The following is a 22,636-nucleotide window of genomic DNA, read 5'->3' as shown; positions in this document are numbered from 1 at the left end:
TCATGAGTTGCAATCCGTCCCCTGAGTTACTCAGCAATGCAATGTCATCGGCGAAGCGCAGGTTACTAAGGTACTCTCTACTAACTCTTATTCCTAACTGTTCCCATTCTAGGCTTCTGAAAACCAGCTATAAGGTCAACTTAATAAAATGCCAAGATTTTTCCTAACGTGCTTCTGTATATTGCACTTCAGTGCATTTTTCTTTAAATTTAGGGAGCTTTCATAGGAATTAGTCGTATCAGAATTAATTCGTCGTATCAGAATTACACACCCAAATTCGCTTCGTTTATACAGTCTAACAGTCCACTATTTTACACGCTAGCATGCTTGTTCACCGACATGTTGGTGAACAAGCATGCTAGCGCGTAAGTTCCCCGACCACACGATATGAAGAACATGAGCGAGCACATGACTTATGTGAGGTGCTGAGAGCATTCGAACACATGCGCGTGGTGTGTGCGGTTGAGGGCAATATTTTCCCGTGTTTTCAGTCTCAGTCGCATCCGCGATGTATACGAGCTCTGACTTGGGAGACAGTCTGGATGAGGTCACGCGCACTATATGTCCGAGTATTGCAGAAAGGACCCCTAAATCCCGTCTGCCCCACCGCGGTGGTGTAGTGGCTAAGATACTCGGCTGCCGACCCGCAGGTCGCGGAATCGAATCCCGGCTGCGGCGGCTGCATTTTCGATGGAGGCGAAAGTGTTGCATGCCCGTGTGCCCAGATTTGGGTGCACATTAACGAACCCCAGATTTAGGGGCACGTTAACGAACTCGGTATGGTTTAGGGGCCCTTTAAGCTCAGAGGTCGTGTGGCTATTAGGAACCAACTGAACAGTTGAAGCCAGTGAGTGGATATATCACTAAGCCCTCATGCAAGGCCATGGGTATTTGGTATTCAAGGCAATGTACGAAAGGAAAAAAAGTTCAGCAATGCGTTGTGGCTTCCTCGTAAAAGCCAAGAAAAAAAAATTAAGAGAAGGTAGACAAAAATATGCTCGAATGACTAACGGTGGGTCCCAGCGGCTACAAGAACACGAGAGACCACTTCCCAGTTTATATTTTTTTAATAGGAACCCTCCCTGTGCACCTCACAAGTCCATGGGTCGTCACGCATCGTATAACCTGGCACAATTGCGTACGATCTCGCGGACAACGCTAATTTTCACACGAGCCGCGGTGGCAGGAAGGAAGGATACCTTGTAGTTGCGTACGCACACGCATAACACGTAAGTACAGCGCCACACGGACGCATCTAGCATCGCAGCGACGATACCCCGGCAGGGAAGGAGAAGAAAAACCCAGGCCTAACCTGGCGTAGCGTGTCTGCGACAAGCGCAAGCTATACCGCGCAGGCTCGCCAGCGGGGGGTCGTCGACAAGCTCCTTGCACGCAAAAGCCCCCTCGCCTGCGACTTCTCTCCCGCGCTCTTTTAATTCCGCCCACCTGCCCGTACGCGCACATCGTCGGAGACGAAATGCCCAGCACGAAAACCGTGGCGAATTTATAGCTTTACCGCCTGCGCACCCGGCGACGACTAAAAAAAAAAAACGTAAATAAACAACGCAGTAACGGCCTCGGTAGGCATGCGCACTCGTTGTTCAGCGCATCAGATAATCGCCAAACGACGGCGATTCCGCGCGTGTCTTCCGCTAACGAGACGACGCCGTGTGTAAAATGCGAAGCGGAAACAGCGCTTCATCGAGTTCACGGCGGGCGACGGGCAGCTTGCATTCAACGCGCGTCGCTTCATAATAAAGCCGCGCGGTACAGTAATGGAAAACAAAGACGAAAGAAGAAAAGGAAACGTTGAAACGGAGGGATAGCGGACGTGTATGTGCAAACAGCATGCACAAAGAGAAGCAGTTGAAACTGACTCAGTGAGACCGTCCGTCCCTATCCGCGCAATCGGCGTGTAACCGAGACACGCTGCACGGTGGGATTATAACGTGTACAAATGTTTCTACACGGAGGAGTACACCGTTAATAATGGGTTCCGCGCGCCTCGACGGGAAACGAAGTGCTGCACGCGCGCAATCACGGGGACCGCGCGGGGGTCTGCGACGAGACCGAGCGGGCGATGTGAAGTGAGGCGCGGAGGGCGAGTTTGGAGAATGTATAAACTTTCGAAGGCGCAACGCGTCCGTTATCAAACGGCGAGAGCTTTCAAAGCATCGAGAAAGAGAGAGAAGCACCGCGCACGTGGATTCGACATCCTGTCCATCGCAAATTATGAGAACGGCGGCGTCTGAAGAAGGGAGCATCTGGACTTTACGGCGGTTTCATTTTATTCGTTTGCCTATAGACATATTTCCATAGACTCACGTCGGCACCGTAATATATCGGATGTTATTGAGCATTTTCATAATTTGCGCCCAAATAGCGAACTAAAAGATACCCTCATTTGTTGGCACGTTTTCATGTCTTCCAGTTAGCACTGCTGAATAAGCAAGCTATTGCCGTCGGGGCACGATTTATGGGGTCGCGGTTATACGGTATATAAACGCCAGCTGCGACGGCAAGAGCTGTGAATATATGGGGATGCTTCACGGAGCGGCATACTCAGAATTGCATGAGCGTGCGCGTACGAAAATTCCTTGTTTGGTATATTATATTTCTTCGCTTCGTTCCTTTTTTTTTTTCATCGCCCAAAAGAGTCGTAGTTAGAGAAAGCGAGAACGCGGCAACCAAAATCATAATTTGACCTTGATGATGATGATGATGATGATGATATGTGGGCTTTAACGTCCCAAAATCACCATATGATTATGAGAGCCGCCGTAGTGGAGGACTCCGGTAATTTAGAACACCTGGGGTTCTTTAACGTGCACCCTAATCTGAGCACACAGGCCTACAGCCTTTTCGCCTCTATCGAAAATGCAGCCGCCGCAACCGGGATTCGATCCCGCGACCTGCGGGTCAGCAGCCGAGTACCTTAGCCACTAGACCACCACGGTGGGGCTAATTTGACCTTTGATGTCAATGAGTGAGGTAAGGCTGGATGCTGATAATTGTCTGCTGAATAATGTCAACGGTTTCGACTTCAAACTCGTGCATCAGATTGACGTTGAGTCAAACTAAAAGTACGGTGAACTCGAGTCCGGAGGTCAAAGTCCTCCCAAGCCGCACATTTGCATATCCGTCTTTCCCGTTGTGATAAGTTGACGGCTTTCACTATAAATTTTCGGGGTGTGATTATTTAAATGTTTACGAATGCGTTACCTAAGCCGTAGGATGCTTCACGTAGCATACATTGAGGCTGAAACATCCTACCGAGTGAGACTTTTTATGAAGCGTCATATCTGACATCAGCGGTGGCCTGTGTAACGGTTACGGTTTTCAGCCCGGAAGACGCGGACTCGAGCTCGGCCGTGGCGGTCACGTTTAACCACAGGGTGGCAAACTGGAGTCTTTCTCAGGTTAACCTCCCCCTTTTACCCTTAACGTATCTCTATCTATCTTTCTTTTGAGAAACGGTACACCTTCGATACCAGCGCACTGTTCCATTTCTGTGCACGTTAGCAACGCCATGCGGTCAAAGTTATTCGAAAGCCCCCCCCCCCCCCCCCCTCCGCCTCTACGGCACCTCTTATAGCCCGAGTTCAGAGAAGCATACCGAACCGAAGTATTATAGTCTAAAAGTTATAGCTAAGAGTCAGTACATCAACATTGCCTTCTAACCATTTGTGTCACAGGCACCGAATGATCCCCTCTCACTTCGATGTATAGGGCCCACAAATCATAGCATCCGACAATGCAGACGAACTCGTGACGTCATAGATTTGACCCGAACCTCCATAATCATGCTTGAATGACTTTGAGCCAGATCGTCGACATTCACCACGAGCCCTGTGAGGTAAGTTGCCTACCTCTATACTCACACGAAGAACCATCGGATCGCTTTATGTCCGAAATTGCCGACTCTGAATTGACATCTGGTCAGTGATCACCCTCCCGTTCTCCCTACTCAGCTAAGTGCAAAATGAGATTAGCGGATTCAATATGGTTAAAGCTGGGATAGTCAACGCAGTTTCGGGTAAGTGTTTATATACACTAGCACATCTCTGCACGACCGTCCCTAACAAGCAGTACAGCATGCATACGAGCTATTTAACGCTGCCTACTGTAGACGAGCACCATGCGCTGCTTCAATAGAAATGAAGTAGAAAAGAACGTATGCGGACAACCTTGTGTTTCACTGCTGCTTATCAACTTTAGCGCAAGATCACGCGTTCTCGCGGGACCACAGGGAGGCAAACACCATGACGAGGCCGTACTGAAAAATGCTTATCAAGTAACATCAAAGAGGGGTGGAATAACAGCGAACCAGAAAGAAAAGGAGGAAAAAAAAAACGATGGTGCGCTTCTCCAGGCACGTAGAGGATCGCAAAAAAATTAGGAAAGTTTTTTCTTCTTTTATTGTTTTTTTTTAAATCAGCAATGTCGACCGCGTCAACACTTTCATCTTAGCTGAGTGCACAGCAACACACTGGCGAAAACAAAAAAGAACATTGCCGGACGCTTCTTCTCTCACCTACTACTTCACTGCTTTAAAAAGCAAGATTAATGAAGCCTGTTCTCATGCCTACCGGTGCGTATATATACAGCGCACATTTTGCACGGCCGGTGGTCCGGCAGTGTATACGTGCAGTGCAGGCGTTATGTACTGGACCCCTCCCTCGCTTCAGCGCCATTCTCACCCCATCCTGGGCGCGATCTCTTTTCAACGGCACGGCGAAGTGATATTGATTCTTTCCACGAAGGAACGGCGGAACGCGCCCCCGGCGGAGTGCAAATAGCAATTAGATTGCGCTGTAAATTATGACGAGTGCGACGTAATGACGACAGAGGGCGCGACCGACCATCACCCGGCGACGATTGAAACGCGCGCCACCTGTCGGGAAGGGAGAGAGGGAGAGAGTGACGAATGCGAAGGCGAGGAGCTCGGATCTCTCTCTCGGGCGTCCTACCAACACTCCCCGCGCGGAGAACCACTACTTGGGAGTCGCGATTATTGCCTGCCTGCCCGCACCCCTCCTTAACCGAGCAACAACGCGTCTTCCCACAGAGTTCTTACATGGAGTTCGTTGAACAGAGTCTTCCCATCTGTTCGCGATTTTCCGAACCATTCCCGTCCACGAAGGTTAGTCGAAACCGTCCCGTTGTTTGTTCCGCGTGATTATCTTACTCCGCTTTTTTTTTATTTCTTGTTCTTTTTTCTCTCAGGGCGGAATATCTTCGCCCGCAAATCACTCAATCTTCGAAAAGGGAGAAGCGAAAGTGGCTGCTTTTATGTCTGCCTCTCTTTCAGCGTGAAAAAACAAACCCAGCGGAAAAAGAATGAGCAGGCTAGAATGCCCCCTCACGCCAGAAAAAAAAAAGTCAAGCATTGACAAAAGAAAAAAAAAACAGACACACACACACACACACAAAGAGAGAGAGGCTCGTTTAGGTCTTTCGCGCTGCTGCGGTTTCTTCCTCTGCGTTAGTGAACATTAGCGACGCTAAACGGGGTTAAGGTCGAAGTCAAGTGTTTTGACCTCCGCAGTGTGAAGATGAAGATCGCGTGACCACGGTTATTTGTGGAGGGCCCAAGCACCAGAAGACGAAAACAATTTGTGCCCACGAAGGTACAATTTGTGCTCACGAAGGTCTGAGCTCAATCGTATGTATATCATCTGTCCATCAGTATTGTCGCGAAAGGCTCGCTGACGGATTTGTGCAAGGTCAGAGTACTGTGTGGAGTGTTTTATACGATGTCCTCAAATTTCTTCGCCCGGGGTATATTTCAAGTAAATTTATAATTACCCGCAGCGCACAGTGCGACCACTGGTATAAATGCCAACGGCGTAGCTCAGAACTTTTAGATGGGCTTTGTGCTACCACATAGAATGTGAATGAACTTTGATGGCGACTTGCGGTGGAGTCCTACACGCAGAAGTGAATTTACTGTCTGTCTTCTTTTTTTCTTTTACTTCTAGCGGCCCGCGATCCTACCCCTATAAAACGGGGGTGGAATCCTTCAGGACCCCAATAAAAGTTTTTCATCCATCCATCTCTTGATTGATATGTGGGGTTTAACGTCCCAAAACCACTATATGATTATGAGAGACGCCGTAGTGGAGGGCTCCGGAAATTTCGACCACCTGGGGTTCTTTAACGTGCACCCAAATCTCAGCACACGGGCCTACAACATTTCCGCCTCATTTATCTCTTCCCTCTTTCTCATCTTTCTTGTTCCCTTACCGAATCCCCCATTGCAGGGTAGCCAACCAGACGTCTTTCTGGTTAACCTTTCTGCCTTTTAGAATCCTTTAGTCGCTTCCTTCCTTGGTGGCGGAAAACTTGCGTTCCCTCGCTTTGCTTTTTCGTGCCAGGCTATAAAAAAAAAAAATCCGCCAGTTCGACCCTTCTTCTGCAGGCATCCACTTTCGCGAGGAACCATGTTTCAGTATTTTCACTGTACAGCGGTACGGCTAGGCGAGAACTACAGTTCAATGAACTCTTCTCTCCCGGCCGCGTCGATAACTGGAATCAGCAGCGTGCATCCACGGGATGACAACAGCGGTACATCTTACTCAGCGCGTCTAGACGGGAAACAGACGCACCGTAACAGCACGAGCAGCGGTGCACAACCGGCAGGTCGATACCACCAAGTGAACCCTTGTCATGACGTCACCTGTACGGGCGTTGACGGCACGCTGTCACAACACCGAAGCCATGTCGAAACACACCTCATCCGTCGATGTATCATACCGTCAGGCGATCGCGTCATCGCGAAAGGCTCCGTAAAAGGGCTCGCCGAGAGGTGACTTCGACGGTCTCGTATACGAGCGACTCTTTGCCGCGCCGTGTGAATCAGCCCGAGGCTATCGACACTTGTCACAAACACGTGACTCAGGGGTCAGGTGTCGTATGCAACAACGATCGCACGCACAAGCCAAACAACTGACGCAAAAATACGGCGCTGCACGAGGTAACAGTTGCAACACCGTCGTCGTCACGCCTCTCAGGTCCTGCGTCTACTGCATGCACGCGAGAACGGTGTGGCGCTGCGGTGCGCGCAAAACGAAGCACACTCGTTCTGGGAAGCTTCGCGAAAGACTGACGTCACCGCGAGACACGCGCGCTAGGTTCCGCGGATGTCGGCGAGACAGGATGAGGTCGACGAAATAGCACAGCCGCAGTGCCTTGAATGCGGCCTTACATATACGCTGTGCGGAGAGATACGGTTCGGCATATATATACTCCGCGTTTCGCATTAACCCACCGGAATACGCGACGCCCCGAAAGGACGTGTGAGCACACCGGATGAACACCCGAAACGTTAATTAGGCCTCTTCTCGCCAATCCTAAATTGACAAGCGATAATTAAAGAGACCTTGTTTGTTGCACAAAGTTGCGAAGAAATCTATACGAATTTCTAGGAAAGGAGAGGTTCTTGGTTGAAGACCACTTCGTCCTTTTGTGGGATCGAAACTGGGACCAGACACATTTCCAGGTTGGTAGCTCGACAAACTGAGCTGAGCAGGATGTCAGCTATTGGCGAATATCAATCGACAACTGGAAACGCATGGACTCAGTTAGGGCGCTTGAGCTTCGTCTTCAAGTGTAGAACGCGATCGTGTAACCGGGCGTATCGCCTTCTCAACAGATATATACTGGCTTCGGTTCCCGTTGCATCGCTCAACCATGCCGTAAGAAAATTAACGGCTGTGCGCGTAACACTGGCGGCTTCAAGCTATTCTAGAATGCATCCCGCAAGTACAAAATGCCCACTACGCCAAAAGTTTTCGTTTTGGGAATCCGCGAAGGGCCCACTACATGTATACACGGCAGCACGCAAACCTAGGCAGCTGTTCACATTGTGGATGCTTCTCCTGCTGCTGATGGTGATTAACTACGTCCGAGCTTTTTGTAATGGGTGAACTTTTGAAACACCCACTTGTTGCTCAATTCAAATCTTTAGACGATTGGCGCAATTGCACGCTTCCGACATGCGTTGAGGAGGCTCCTTGCACTATATGACATCCATCTAACATTTTTTTTTGGAGGGGGGAGGAATTTTGAACAATAGTTTGGTTCTTTGGTAGAACGTCTACTTACCACACAGACAGCCATGGTTGGATTCTCCCTTGAACCGAAGATTTTTTTGTTATTTCTTTTTACTTGCATCATTCTCGATTTTGTGGTCAAGGACAGGACGATTTCTCGCTCGCAACAAACGTCACCAACGCGGACACAGGAATTTATATAAAACGAGATATTTAGAGCTATCGAGTGATATTGCAAACGAGTTCTGCAGAATACTGCAACGTTTGTGGATGTGTTATGGCTTTTCCCTAACTTCCCATGGCGAAGTTTTCCACAGCGCCCATGCATGTAATGGTGTTGCCTCCTTAATCAGTTTCGGAGACGGGTGATCTAGTGCTGGATGACCGAATTTTTCGCAACCATTTTAGCCACATTTATAACCGAATATTTGAGGCCACTTTGTATTCTGGCAATTCTTTCTTTTTACATGTCGAGAGTGCTTTGTAAAAGGGTCATGAATTGCCATTTCAAAATTTCAATTTTCGATAGTTTCAAATTTAGCCGATATTGCGGCGGCTGCAGCGTCATCACTTTCGTTTGCACAAAAATGCCGCTAAGTACCAACCAAAGTTTGTATTCACTTCGCTATAACCAATTATTCGCTGAATAAGTGTTCGCTATAACGACGGTTATGCTGTGCTCTCAGATAAGCCCTCCAGGATCGGCCCACTTTCGCGAATACGTCAGTATATTTCATGTTTATCTTGTCTAGAACCCGAGAAGGCGGTAACATTTATACACGAAAACTTTGTCCGTCTCATTTTCAAAATGAGCATAGTTATACTATAAGGAGGTCCCTGATAATATGGCGAGAATTCGTTTGGCACTACGAGAGGTAAGAAAAACAATTTTTTTTTTGAAGATGAGGGGGCAGTTTTATGGATGGACAAGTTTACCTAATAAACTATTAATAAATAACCAATTTACTGATTATTCTTCTATTAAACGCACGAATGCCACAGAGTGGAGGGGAGAGGGTTAGAATACTTGAGTTGTTGTGTTTAAGGGCGACTAACTGCACTGCAAATGCATCACATAGTTGTATAGCGCATGTGGCTCACAAAGTAGAAATCGTGCTGCCATTTTTCTGGTAGGGAAAATTATAGGGCTTACCTCATTTCGGACCTATCTAAATGAAGAGTTCCAACTTTGGATGAGCACTCACGGTGCATGGGCGCGAGAACCACAGGCACGCGGGCGCCGTTCACGAACTTCACAGCACCGCAGTGTTCACTGTCCTAAAAAAAAAAAAAAACCGCTCCTCTGTATTCGGGTGCCGGTGACACAGGTGTGCGAATCACAATAGTTCATAAGCACTTCCAAAATCTGCTATTGCCACATTTCAGAAGCCCCGTGACGGGCCCTGTGTCCGTTAAAATCCAGCACCAGGTATATATTCCGGAAGAAGCAAATTCAGCCAAGCGCGTGGCATTCTTTATATCATAAAGTCGAATTTCATATACGAAGTATTTCATATAGAAGTATTTCATATACACAGTACAGACAGAATAACCTTGTCGCGTGTATCGACGCTTGTAACGTGCCCGGAACAAGCGGACCAACCAAGCTAGTTTCGTGACGCAGTTGCACCAATGTACACCTTTTTTTTTTAAATTAAACGAGCTACATTCTCGCACATGCGCATTGTTGCCAGTCAGCATCTGCGAATCGCTTTATCCCGCGTGGTACTGTCATTTCTAGAGGTGTGTTTTTTAACATGTGAGTCTTATGTAAGGTATATATAGTAAAGGCCTGAGCACGCACTCCAGAGGTAGAGACTGCTTTCACTGGCTTGCCGCAGCAGTCGCTCGGCAGACATGAAATACATATACACAAAGCAAACAAAGATCACGTTAGCCACTGTCCCTCTTCAGGCTAAACGGTCCTCCAATGCACTTGATAGAACACGTAGGTCTAAGCAGCTTCCGTGCAGCTATAGGGCGGTCACCGCTGTCCACTTCTTGAGAGCAGAGACTGAAGAGAAGATCAGCCAACTCAGACCCATAGAGATGAACTTGTGGTTTACACAAAGGGCAGGAACGCCACACACAAGTTCGGATCTACGGGTTAGAGCGAGCAGTTATGCTTCCAAGGAGAACCACGGAGGAGCGTCTTCTTCATCGGTGAGCGCATCCGCAGAGCGCGCTTGGTGCGCGCTTTCGCCGATGCTTGTCCAACACAAACATCCCCGACAATCGCAGAAAGACAAAAAAAAAAAAGGCTGAACACTAAGATATTGCAATAATATGTCTTTACAAAGTCATAGGATATCATCATGACATTATGTGCCTATACCTGAAACGAAGGCCTACGTCAATAATCAACAATAAACAGCCACCTTCCACTTGCTGATCACAGTTTACAACAATGATTCCTAGAGTTTTACGTGCCGAAATTAGAGCATAATAATGAGGTACCCTTAGTCGGGGGATCCTGATTAATTCTTGTTCTCCGAGTCTTTAACGAGAACCTAAATCAACTGATTTACAACTACTGTTGTGATTTTCAACTACTACTTTGGCTCACAGAAAAGACGAAATCAGAACAATTACTGAAGCTTAGTTTATGATGTATGAGAAGTTTGGCGGACGCGTGAGCACATCTTCGATAGCATTAACAGATAGACAAGTGGAATGATTACAAAGACAAATAAAGCAAGACAAAAAAAGTTTGATAAAAGCACGTGTATCACGACATAGATGGCACCCCGGTAGGATCATGCGTGGTTTGCTTGCAGTGCCTACTCCCTTGTATGTCACCACACCCCCGTTTTCGGCTCTTGGTTTCAATAAACTACAGATGTTTGATGCGCTTGCCTTGTGTCAGTCCTGTTTTTCTCTTCCTCAACTTTACAGCGCAGCCTTTGCCTACAGCATGTTCCAACAAGCCCCCACCCAAGCTTTCCACTATATATGCATGCCTGCAGACTTGGTCTGACCCGCTTACAAAGCCTGGTCAGCTGCACCCTTTTCTCTTTTCCTATCAGTCACGATATCCAGAAAGTTCGAACAAACGGACAAGTGGACAAATGACAAGCGCCGAGTCTAGCGTCTACCTGTCTTTGTTAAACATTGCGTTGTTTTAACTATATGGATACGTCTCAAATGGCTCGCATTGAGGCACTACGATATCAGCTGCCCCCGTTCACTCTCTGATCCACTCTTCTAGCTATCTACGCTTCTATAGCTCTCCAATGTTACACCTGCTTCTTTGCGTTCCACTACTCGGTGCGCGAAGTTGAACTTCTCGAGCTTCTTGACGTCTAAGTCAGGCGTAGACAAATAGTCTTCAAAAAGTAATGTTTTCTTCAAGAGAAAACTCGCAGGGTCTTTTATGCATTCGTTTTTCGACGACCTTTTTTTTTTTTTTGTACTCAGTCGATCGTATTGATCCTCTCCCCGCACCACTCCGAAAGCTTCCTGCTCCTAAAGTGGTTTTGCACGGTGATATGCGTGCAGATCACGGCCTCCGTGATCTACACGCATATCACCAAGTTGGTAACTTGTGACCAGGTGTCCATGTGATGTCACGTCATAGTGACGTGATGAATGCACCGATTCTGGCGATCTGTGGCGTCATAATGACATTATGACGCCACATTAATTATAATGACATTAATTATAATCGCAAGAAGACGATTTTTTTGCACCCCTCGTGTTGACACCGCCAACGAGGGACGCCGACCGCCACTTTTCACATCCCGGACTGAATAGGACGGAGGTCGTCGTCCGAAGACTGATCCGGACGAACACCTTCCCCAACCCATGCCATATACACAACGAACCCAACCAGACAAGCATTAGAACGACACTCGCTAATTGAGCCAAAAAGGGGTCAGCAACACACAAACACATGTGGGGAGTGTAACGTAGTTGTCATAAAGACGGCAGTGACTCCGGAGACGTTTTCGTCGAGGCACGCCACTGCTCTGCGCAGCTCACAGCACGGCATTCAAACGTGGGCCGTCCAGCAAGCCCATGAGGCGGCGCTGAGTCCTTAGGACGGGTTGCGCTAAACCTTGTCGGACGTTGAACAACGTTGCATCCGTCAATCTATGAGGCACCTAGGCGTAACTGCACCAAACAACGATAAAATTGGTATATATGCCAGCACTGACTTCGGCTGAACGAAAACCATATACTACGAGACATATGCGCACGACGGAAACTCGCGCGATTAAGGGTATGGGGGAGAGTGCTCCCCGGTACAACAAATTGATCGCCTCTGACTAATGCCACGCAAAAGCCTCCCAAAAATGAGCGCACTGAATTGCCCGCAGCCTCACTGAGCGCACTGAATTGCCCGCAGCGGGCTCGCATGAAGCACGACGATGCCCTTGGCCATGCCCTAAAACATAAACAGAGAGCGCACCTGCAAGCGACATTTTCGAAGAACAATCTTAACACTGCCTGACGGAAACCAAGCGAAGACGCCCAGGCTTGCCTTCGGTGCAAGGGCTAAAACGCTCATTAGCAGAGGGTAAGATGGCTCGATTAGTGGCCGCACCGACCACGCACTAAGGGAGCATGGAAAGGTACGTAAAGCCGAGAAAAAAAAATGTGTAGAGATTCGAAGCATAACGACCATCCGGTGGGCGTGAAGGAAAACCCGTTTGCGTGAATCGCTTTAAATGTCCTCGAAATTTAGGAACTCCTTATAAAGGTATTACGCCGGAGTTGGCTTTACATATGCGATACATCTATGGAGATACGTGCACAGTCCACGCAGCTGGGGCTGAAAATCACGGTTAAAAGAAAACAAACAAAGTAAAAAACGAAAAGAAAGCCAGCCCATCAAAGCGGCACGCAATGTCAAAACAGGAACTGCGCTCCCAGACGCCACTAGACTGCTTCGTACACAGGTGGCAGAGAGGCTACAGAAAGAAAGAAAAACAAACAAAACAGGAGGCGCAATGCGAAAGTGCGAAAGGGTGAAATGTCTAAGCCTCGCGCGAGTTCACGAGAGGCGAGAGAAGTGCGGAGAGAGAAACATCCTCTCTGCGCACGAGCTTATTGTGGAAATAACCCTTTTCCATTACGATGTCAAGCCTGGCAGCTGCCGCCCACCAAACTACAAGGGGGTGCGGAAAGGGCGAGACATCAGCGCAGCCAGAGGGCGGTGTGCCCGTGAGAGCATCGCTAGAGGGCAACAATGATGGGCCACCACGGGAACAGTATTACCTAGGCCTTGGCACCCGGCACATACAGGCCCACACCGGCACGGAGCTGATCAATCAAAACTACGCACGAGGAGGACAAATAAAAGCAATACGAAAAAAAAAAAAACAAGCCAGCCGCATCATCGCCCATCCGTGTACACAGTTCCCTCCTCCCCCTCCTCCTCATCATCATTATCATCATCAGCAGCAGTGTGCCGCGTGTACTATACATACGCTGTCCCTGATGGTGCGAACCCGCGCGACCTGTCACCTTCCGTTGGCGACAGCTTCGCCACCTGCTTGCTTCCCCGCGTCGCTTTTTGTCTCAGTGAGGCTCATCGCCGACGCCAGTGAGCTGTTGACTTGGAAGCTTGTGCTACGCTTGGCATATACTCACGCGTGTGTACGTATGAATCGTAAGCGTCACGCGTGATATGCTGACATACGCGATGCGTTGATTACAACCCATTGAAGCGACACAAACGTTTTTATTTTTTTCATCAATTAGGTGCTTGGACGACTGTTATGAGATGACTGCTTGAAGAAAAAAAGAAAAACCTTCAGACACATTTTTTTTTGTAATGTAGCTTTTTCTGCGCCTTTTCTTCAGCGACTCTATATATATACAGTTAAAGAAATCTCGTCTCCTTGGAATGGCGAGCAGTTCGGCATGCGACATCTGCACCTGCGAGAAAATGAGCACATTCTATGTTATTGCCCAGCATACCAGACCGAACGACGTATTATGGAAGCCAAGCTCTGTCAGCTGGATTCACGACCACTTACACAAATGGAGATCCTGGGACCTTGGCCGACGTCTTCCCATACGCGCAAAGCCACGAAAGCCCTCTTGTACTTCTTAAGGACCACCCGACTTCAAGACCACTTGTGAAAGAACAGTGTGACACCGCACTGTGTGTATTCTCGAGCTGTCTATTCATCCTTCTCTTTTTTACTCATCTTCTTTTACATCTTTCCTTTTTATTATTCCCCTTTTCCCCCTTCCCAAGTGTAGGGTAGCCAACCAAGCCAAGCTTGGTTAACTTCCCTGCCTTCTCTTTTTCTCCTCTCTCAGGCTCCTAACTTAAGATTCAGTGCCCAAGAGTAATCATAGCGAGGGCAACACCTCGTGAGGTCATACGAGATCTGAAGCGAGCGAGTGTTCCTGATTAAGTTATAGGTATACGGCGGAACACTTCGATATGGCGACGATTCGGCAGAAATGGCATATGCCGGACATACATATGCTTGTGACTGCGGCTTTGTACACAAACTCGTGCGACGAGTCAATGGTATCGGCATATATTCGTCAAAATAACCATCCGACTTCATGCACATGCTTCGTTAGCGAGGAGAATATTCAGTTGCATTCCTTCTTTCATGGCTTTTCTGCCCGGCGTTTTACCTTCTTTGCCTGACGCTTGCAGTCATTTACGGTACCACGACGTTCCATCTTCGTGCCTCCTACGCTTATTAGAGACCTCTTCGCGAATGCAAAAAAAAAAAAAGATCAGATCTCAGGAAAATTTATTTCTCTTGATCCGGCCAAAGCACTTGATAGAGTGGACCATCACGGGTACCTTTTCTCTGTTTTCTGCATATTTGGCCTCCCAGAGCGGTATGTGCGACTGCTAGAAATAGTTTATTACGACATATCAAGACAAAAGGTCACGAGAAGCTTTCAGATTCTAAAAAGAGCGAGACAGGGCTGTCCGTTGTCCCTGGTATTATTCATTTTGCCTTTAGAGCCTTTCATCAGAAAGGTTGCAAACTGCGAGCGCGAAGTGGCTATCCCTATGCCAGGCAGTGGAACCTTCAAAATGATATTTCTGTTTTATTTTGTAACTTGTATAGCTATAATACATTCCTTGATGTTTTCGCTGAGTATTTGTCCTATTTATCCGGTGCTCCCTTAAACAGAACTAAACGTAATGCAATGCGCTTCGGGAGCTTTAGAGAACTATTGCCAGGAGACGTCTAATATGTTCAACCTGTTATTGTGTTAGGCGCTTACTTTGGAGAAGGAGGTGTTTCAAAAAGGATCTGGGATGACGCACTTAGGAGATCCAAAGATGTCACATCAGCAGCCACACAGTTTATATAACCTGTCACTAACGGCAAAAACAACAGTCGTCAAGACACATGCTCACGCTTTTGCGTTTTTACATAGCGCACATCGCCCTTCTACCTCGCCGTGTAACAGGACGCCTCGCCTCCATTGTAGGAGCATTCCTCTGGCGAGAAAAACCAGCAAGGTTAAAAGAAAATTTTTACAGCCTCCCACAAGCCGTGGAGGCCTTGCTCTTCCAGATATAGCAACGCTAACGGGATCACTGGCTGCAAAAACAACACAGCTCTTCGATGACAGATATCAACCCCGTTACAAGCTTATAATGCACTGGAGTATAGTACACTAAAAGAAACTTTCACGGCGACTTCCCAAACTGATGAACGAGCGCGAATTCCGCTTAAGTTTTACAGGGCTGCTAGTGGCTTCAAAAGAAAAGATGAGTCAATAAGTTCATGCAGTCTGGAAGATGTTTTATCGCAGGAAATAAGTGAAATATTATGGTGACAAGTAGCACCCTGAGCAAAGAGGAAGAAAACGAATATAGCACGAAAAAAAAAAATGGAAACGATGGTGTTACAATCACGCACCCGACGAGGTGCGCGAGTTTGACTGGTTGAGAAGATGGAGGGCCATTACACACGCGTGAGTGGTTCGCTTTACGGGTAGTCGTTCCGAACGACCGCTAGTCCAAACTGCGGTAAAGTGAGACGGCACAACATGCTATGTTCGAGTGCTCGGTGGCGAAATGCGCGCCTGGCACATGATGCAACACCTCTTTGGATTTCGCACAACCCGCACGGAAACGGAACGTGGGCTGTTCGCAAGACTGGTATTTACAGTAACCTCGCATATACGTACTGTGGCGGGGAAGCCGTTTAGCGGAAGTACGGCACAAGCCCCATACAGGCGCCTCTTCCACACTCCAGAAATCACGCCTCATTGTGTGGAAGTAGCTCGATGAGTAGCTGGAAACACACGGAGAAGAGGCTTTCGCTGTAAACGATGGCACACACGTCTTTTGAGAGTGAGGAACGGACAGCTGAAGCTTTCCGTTGTTCCGCACTAGCCGAGCGCCTACTCCAGTACACATGCACGCATGGCAATACACATGCACGCAATGTGAACAATTCAATCTATTTTAATTTTACTTTAACTCGTCACATTCGGATATACATGATATAAATTGGCGTTTTTGTGCTCATTGGTAAGATGTATACACAGTTTTTACTTGTTTTCGTTGTTTCGTTTGTTTCTGCACAAGTTACGTGTACAGTAAAACTTCCATTCTTCAGGTATCCCAATAAAGATTTTGGCCTTTAAAACAGGAGGCCACCTTATCGACACCCGCACTGGTGGGTGCCCGGCAATTGTGGAAATCGAACCCAGTTCCTTCTGCATTGGAGATGTCTGTCGCATCAACAGTGGATCTTTCCTTCTCGTGCACATTTACCTCCCGTTTCTCGGTGCAAAGTACCGAAGCGGGCTCAATACTGCTTGACATCCCTGCCTTCTGCTCATCAATCTTTCCGTCGTCTCTCTCTCATATATATATATATATATATATATATATATATATATATATATATATATATATATATATATATATATATATATATATACACGCGACGCAATGAGACTGCTCAATACGCTTCGGTCAAGAATGGAGTAAACAAAATCCACAACGGTTGAGAGCATGCGCGAACCACGTGACTACATCTCCCTCACACTGCCGAATCATGACGTCAATCTTTGCGCGCGCAGAGACACAACAACTCTATCGTGAGAAGGGCCTGGGTGTCCGATGACCGCGAGCCGAAAATTGCTGCAACGCTCCACGTCACGACGTTTCGACGAGGCAAGCATGCCATGCGCCGTATACATTGACGTGTTCGTCCGTATAGACAGGCGCATTCGCAGGCGTTTGAGACGACCAACGCATGAAACGCGATCGCGTATGCAATAGGAAGCACCGGGCATTGTGGAGAAATGCCAGTCAACTACGCACCATATCGCCCAATTTTATTTATTTTTTTTTGTTATGTACCATTGGGGCAGGAGACGGTGATCACATTCCCCGGAGACTTTCCGCATGCACGCCACCAATGCTTCGGGCCTTGAGGTCGCCTTTCGAAGCGGAGCCTGTTTCAAAACAGGCTAAATTATTGCTTGATCTATAACTATTACTGAAAACTAGCAGGCGATCGGGAGAGAGATGAACAACAAGAGAGAAGGCAGGGAGGTTAACCAGGCACATGCCCGGTTTGCTACCCTGGGGGAATGGGAGGGGGGCATAATGCCAAGGAAAGTATAGGGGATGTTATTAGCAGTAAGTGTAATGCAAATGTGAAGAAAGAAAAGTTCAGTTCTGCCGGTGGCAAGGTTTCGTTTCGTACACTTTTCTTTCTTCACATTTACATTGCAATTACTTCTAATAACGTCCCCTATACTTTTCCTGGCATGATTGCATGTTAGTTCTCATTGATATTGTGTCCAACAAAGAAGAAAAAAAAAACGAGCCCTTGAATTTTCACTATAACATTCAGTGTTACATGGCGCCTGTTTTGTGCTATAGTATGGAGTCCCTAAGATAAAGCGAAAAGACTCCCTAAAGATCAAGGACACGTTGATGGTACGAAATGAAACACGTTAAAGAGCCCCAGGCGATAAAATTTTTCGAAACCCTACACTACAGCGTCTCTTAGTTACACGGCGGTGATTTTGGGACGTTATACCCCGACGTTATTATTATTATTATTATTATTATTATTATTATTATTATTATTATTATTATTATTATTATTATTATTTACCAAATGAACTCCCAAACCCCATGCCCAGAAGACTAATATACTCTTGTTCTGCAACATTTACTCTGCGATTGCCCGTTTCTCATGCGACTTATGCCGCAAAAACAACTCAGCGAAGTAACGCCACGTTCAGCTGAATTGGATTCAATTCACGGTTCTGAAATAAGAAGTAGATCGCGCAAAAACACACACGATCGCTTGAATAGGTGCCTCGCCACCATACAAGAAGAGGGCTTGCAATCTATTGCAGCACCAGTGTCATTACATTGAAAGGTTTAAAACGTGTGGCGGTACCCTAGATTTCGCGTTACCAATGTAGGTGGACACAACTGGAGTTAAGGTTGACGAACGTCTCGCACCGTTTGCGCACAAAGTGGGCAGGAAATACACCCCCCCCCCCCTCTATTCCCTACAGGGTAAGTTTCTGGCTGCAACCCCTGCATAGCACAGCCGAGTGATAGTAGCCATCGTCAACAGAAAATGAGACTACTTCTTCGAAGAAACAATTTCCAGCAGCCACCCCGCACACCACATCTTTCTATATATCCCACCAGCCCATCGCGAGGTAGAATCCCGGCTACGGCGGCTTTTAGATGGAGGCGAAAATGCTGTAGGCCCATGTGCTCAGATTTGGGTGCACGTTAAGAACCCCAGGTGGTCGAAATTTCCGGAGCCCTCCGCTACGGCGTCTCTCATAAGCGTATGGTGGTTTTGGGATGTTAAAGGCCACATATGAATCAACCTACCAGCCCTTTTTCCAACGTCAAAAAAAAAAAAAGAAAAAAAAACATGGTTGTGCAGCAGATTGATGAAATCGCTGCATACATCTATAGCTATTTATCACCCTGAATTAAATTTCGCTTTTTATCCCCACAATAATGAATGGCTAGAATATGCCTATATGAATATATATATATATATATATATATATATATATATATATATATATATATATATATATATATAAACGAGCATCAATACACATCGCGACGCAAAATCGAGGCTCTCGCCGCGAGGTGACTTCTCTATCTATCTACGTGAAAACGTGTTGGAGCTTCGCCGAGAAACAGCCACGCCTGACGTGAGCAGCTTCGTATGGCGACGTGAAATTCGCGGTAACGAATCCTTACATGCGGACATCGTGTATATACGGATACGCGAGCGTGGAACCGTGATTGAGGCTGCACGCAGCGAACACAAAAGAAGGCAGTTACAAGCGTCAGCACTCCATTCACTCAGCTGGGCTTGTGTGTCCACGCACACGAGCGCATTTATTATTTATTCATTCACGAAAAGGTTGCATGCGAGAATATCGACAGTCTGCACGGACAAAAGAACGAAACGTTTCTCTTTTCTTATACGCACAGAGAAGCCTTACAGCAGCGTCCGTTTTCTTAGAATTCCACGAAGAACGGTGTGACATCGTCATGACCACGGCTATATTGCTGAATAAAAAAAATCAATAAATGAACGTCGACAGCGCTAGGCTAAGACGGCGTAGCCGGATACGCAGTCCCTATAGTTTCTCTCGCTCCCTTATTGATTTATTTTAACTTTGTTTTTTACTTGTTTGTTCTTGGGCTTGAAACAGATTGCATACTTGGCGTTCTCCCGACAGAAACCGACTGCCTCGTTCAGTCCGAGCTCTCATGAACCCCAACGGTGCTTAAAAAAAAAAAAAAAAAAAAAAAACTAGTGCGTGTGGCTGCTAATCGCGCATAAAGATGTCTGCGAGTGAAACGTTCTCATTCAGAAAAGTGTCTACGCCTCTCTCAATAGACCCGTATAAAAATCACGAAGTTGTCCATCCCGCGCACGGTTCCATATAACTTGTCGGTCGGTATAAAAATGTTTACTTCTTTCAAGCCAGCTGATATATTCTCCAGCACTATTCCTATGCACGATCGAGACAGAGAGGAAGAGAGCGAGCCAGAAAAAAAAAGACACAGAAGTTTATCAAATCAATTTGGCAAGTTACGCGGCAAAAAAAAAAAAACTTTCTTTAGCCATTTAATATCGTCTTTATACGGGCCACACGTTAAACCAGTGCGTGATCTTCGCGTGGATTGTCCGTTTTAACGAGAATGTGGCGTTGGGTATACGACGTATTGTAGAAATAGTGAATAAAATGCTGGAAAACAACGAGTGGTGTTGATATAGCAGTTACCGAGTATGCCTAAAATCTTTGTGACATGTGCGCGCATACATAACACAATATATTGCCACATTCCCTCCTCTAGTTTTGTTATCGCCCCATTTCACTGTCAGTAATTCTCAGAGCAAACCACGACATTGTTCGAGAAGCTTCAGGACTGCAGTAGATCATTTTGGTTAGATTACGCTCACTTAGTGAACATTACAGCACGTACGTCGCCGCTAGCGATAACGCTACAATATTCCATGGCAAGTGCATAAATGCCGACGCGCTTCGCCGCTTGTCAGTTGATCGACGACCGACGCTCTGTTCACCGCTATCAGTATTGCTGTATAACCTGACTTTCCTTGTACGTGGCCACAAGCCTCGGCACAAATAAACAGTTTAATATTCGACCTGCAGTCTGCTACCTTCGTCCACGTCATGACCTCGTGACAATATGTTGACTGACCCTTTTAGCTCGTCGAGCCATGGAACGCGCCAGGCTTAAGAAGTGGTGTCAACTAATTTAGGAGCTGAATTAATAAAATAAGACAGACGTTGGTTCAAAAGTGTTTTCATTTGGCCAATTCCATTTCACTAACATCACGCGCATCAGGCCTGACTGCGATTCCCTGTGCTTTCTACACAGACGACTAAGCCTCATTGCTGGCTTTCAGGTATAATGACGTGTCACAAAAAAGTATCTGCTACGTAGATGCTTGAGCCGACGTTGCAGCATCAACGTTAAATAACGTCGCTTCGCGAGATGGAACAACGCTAGCTTTGCTAGTAGACGAAAAAAAAAAAAATCTTTGAAAAGGGCGTTTCGCAGGAGTTAGCGAGTTCGCTAAGCGGCACAGCGAGTGCTACGTGGCCCGCTGCGCGTCTGTGGACAGGGGCGACGCGAGAACGCGGGTCACAATGTGTTACGCGCCATTTAACTTGCACTGCATCTTTTGTACTTTTGCACGTAGGTGAAGCGCTGTGTTGGCTCCTTTCAAGCTCGTTTAATGACGTCACGAGCGTCGCGATAGATGAACTATAGAAGAACAAACAGACTCTCCGGTCACGTTTATAGCCGGTCAACTAGAACCCAGCAAAGAGTGCGTGTACACGGTTTCCGAAAAAAAACGGAGAGGACGTTGCAGTAACAAAAGCGGTACGTGGGACAACCAGTGCTGAAAATTTCGGAACCGGTCGAACAGTCACCCACTGAAGAAGAAACCCAGCAGATTTGGAAGCTTCGAACCAGTTTCTAAAATTAAAAAGCGAAAACTAAATGTAGCTGGAGAGTCTGTTTATTTTCATATTTTTACCCAGCCAGACAGATTTCTGTCAAATGTATCTACCTTTACACAGCCTATACACCATGCGTGCCCGAACATCATCTCTCACTTCCATTTCCGAGTTAAACTTTCCTTTTACCGAAAAATGTGACGACGAGGCTTTCGACATGCGAAGACACTCAGGAATGGACGATCCGGGCTGCGCCTGCGAGCACGAGCTGCCAACCGTATACACCAACGCCCCCTTTACACTCGGAGAAATGTTCCAACGCGCGAGGAACATCGGCGGCGGAGCCTTTCAGACACCTCCATCGATCTCGCCTATACGTCGATGGCGGGAGGACAACCCTATCTGGAGGGAGAAGAAAGAAATATAGCACACCACTGAAGCAAACTCCTCCCTCACCCAATTTCCCTTTTTCTACCATTTCCATCCTTACAAGGCGCAGCCCCACCTGTATACCACAGGTCGACCATGCGTGTGCATGTACCGAAATTCCAAGCACGAAGTCTCACTCAGTTCAACGTTGTCGCATCACAGGAGGCACGCTTCAATTTGGTGCACGAATGACTGACGTCTTCTTGCTCTTACAGCTTCTCAAAGAAAAAAATATTATAAACGAAAGGTCCCAATATCGAGGAAGGCAGCGTACTGCGGGGAAGCACGCGATGCATCTACATGCGGTACCGAATAGACGCCCCAAAGTTACTTTTCGTGTCACCGAGAAACCCTTCACGATAGCGAGATGGCCGATTCGCGTATTCATCGAACGAATATGGGTGTTTCTCCTAAGGCGTGCATATCTCGCTAGCGTATACGTGTTGGATCGCACCGCCTTTTCCCCACAAGCGCCGGCGAGAGAAAATGGTACGCGATTGGAACGGATTCTTCGAACTCGAAAGTTTCGCGCACTTTCCCGTCTCTCGCGCTTTCCTGTAAAAGTGAGGAAGAAAGTGCATCTCAGGCAGTACAAGTATTGTACATCAGACTGAAAAGAAACTGCGACCGAAAATACAGATTTCGCTGCATTTCGTGTTCTTGATGTGTGTGTGGTGTGCACTTAAGGAACTACCGGCTGGAAT

At 47.1% G+C, this 22,636-nt stretch overlaps 1 protein-coding gene across 2 annotated transcripts in view; it reads right to left on the bottom strand.

Moving 5' to 3' along the window:
* The window catches only part of LOC142814319 (uncharacterized), a 130,047-nt gene that overhangs the window by 11,392 nt on the left and 96,019 nt on the right, over window positions 1-22,636 (bottom strand). The window contains exon 3 of one of the 2 annotated variants that reach the window (XM_075892987.1): window positions 9,208-9,332. In XM_075892987.1, coding sequence (XP_075749102.1) covers window positions 9,208-9,332 — 125 coding nt within the window. The remainder of the gene's footprint in view (window positions 1-9,207; window positions 9,333-22,636) is intronic. The other variant, XM_075892986.1, reaches the window with a different exon arrangement.

This window comes from Rhipicephalus microplus, chromosome 4, assembly GCF_043290135.1.
Source record: "Rhipicephalus microplus isolate Deutch F79 chromosome 4, USDA_Rmic, whole genome shotgun sequence".
Classification (NCBI taxonomy): Eukaryota; Metazoa; Arthropoda; class Arachnida; order Ixodida; family Ixodidae; genus Rhipicephalus; species Rhipicephalus microplus.
The sequence above is the reverse complement of the archived record's forward strand: the minus strand, read 5'-3'. Positions and strand labels throughout refer to the sequence as shown.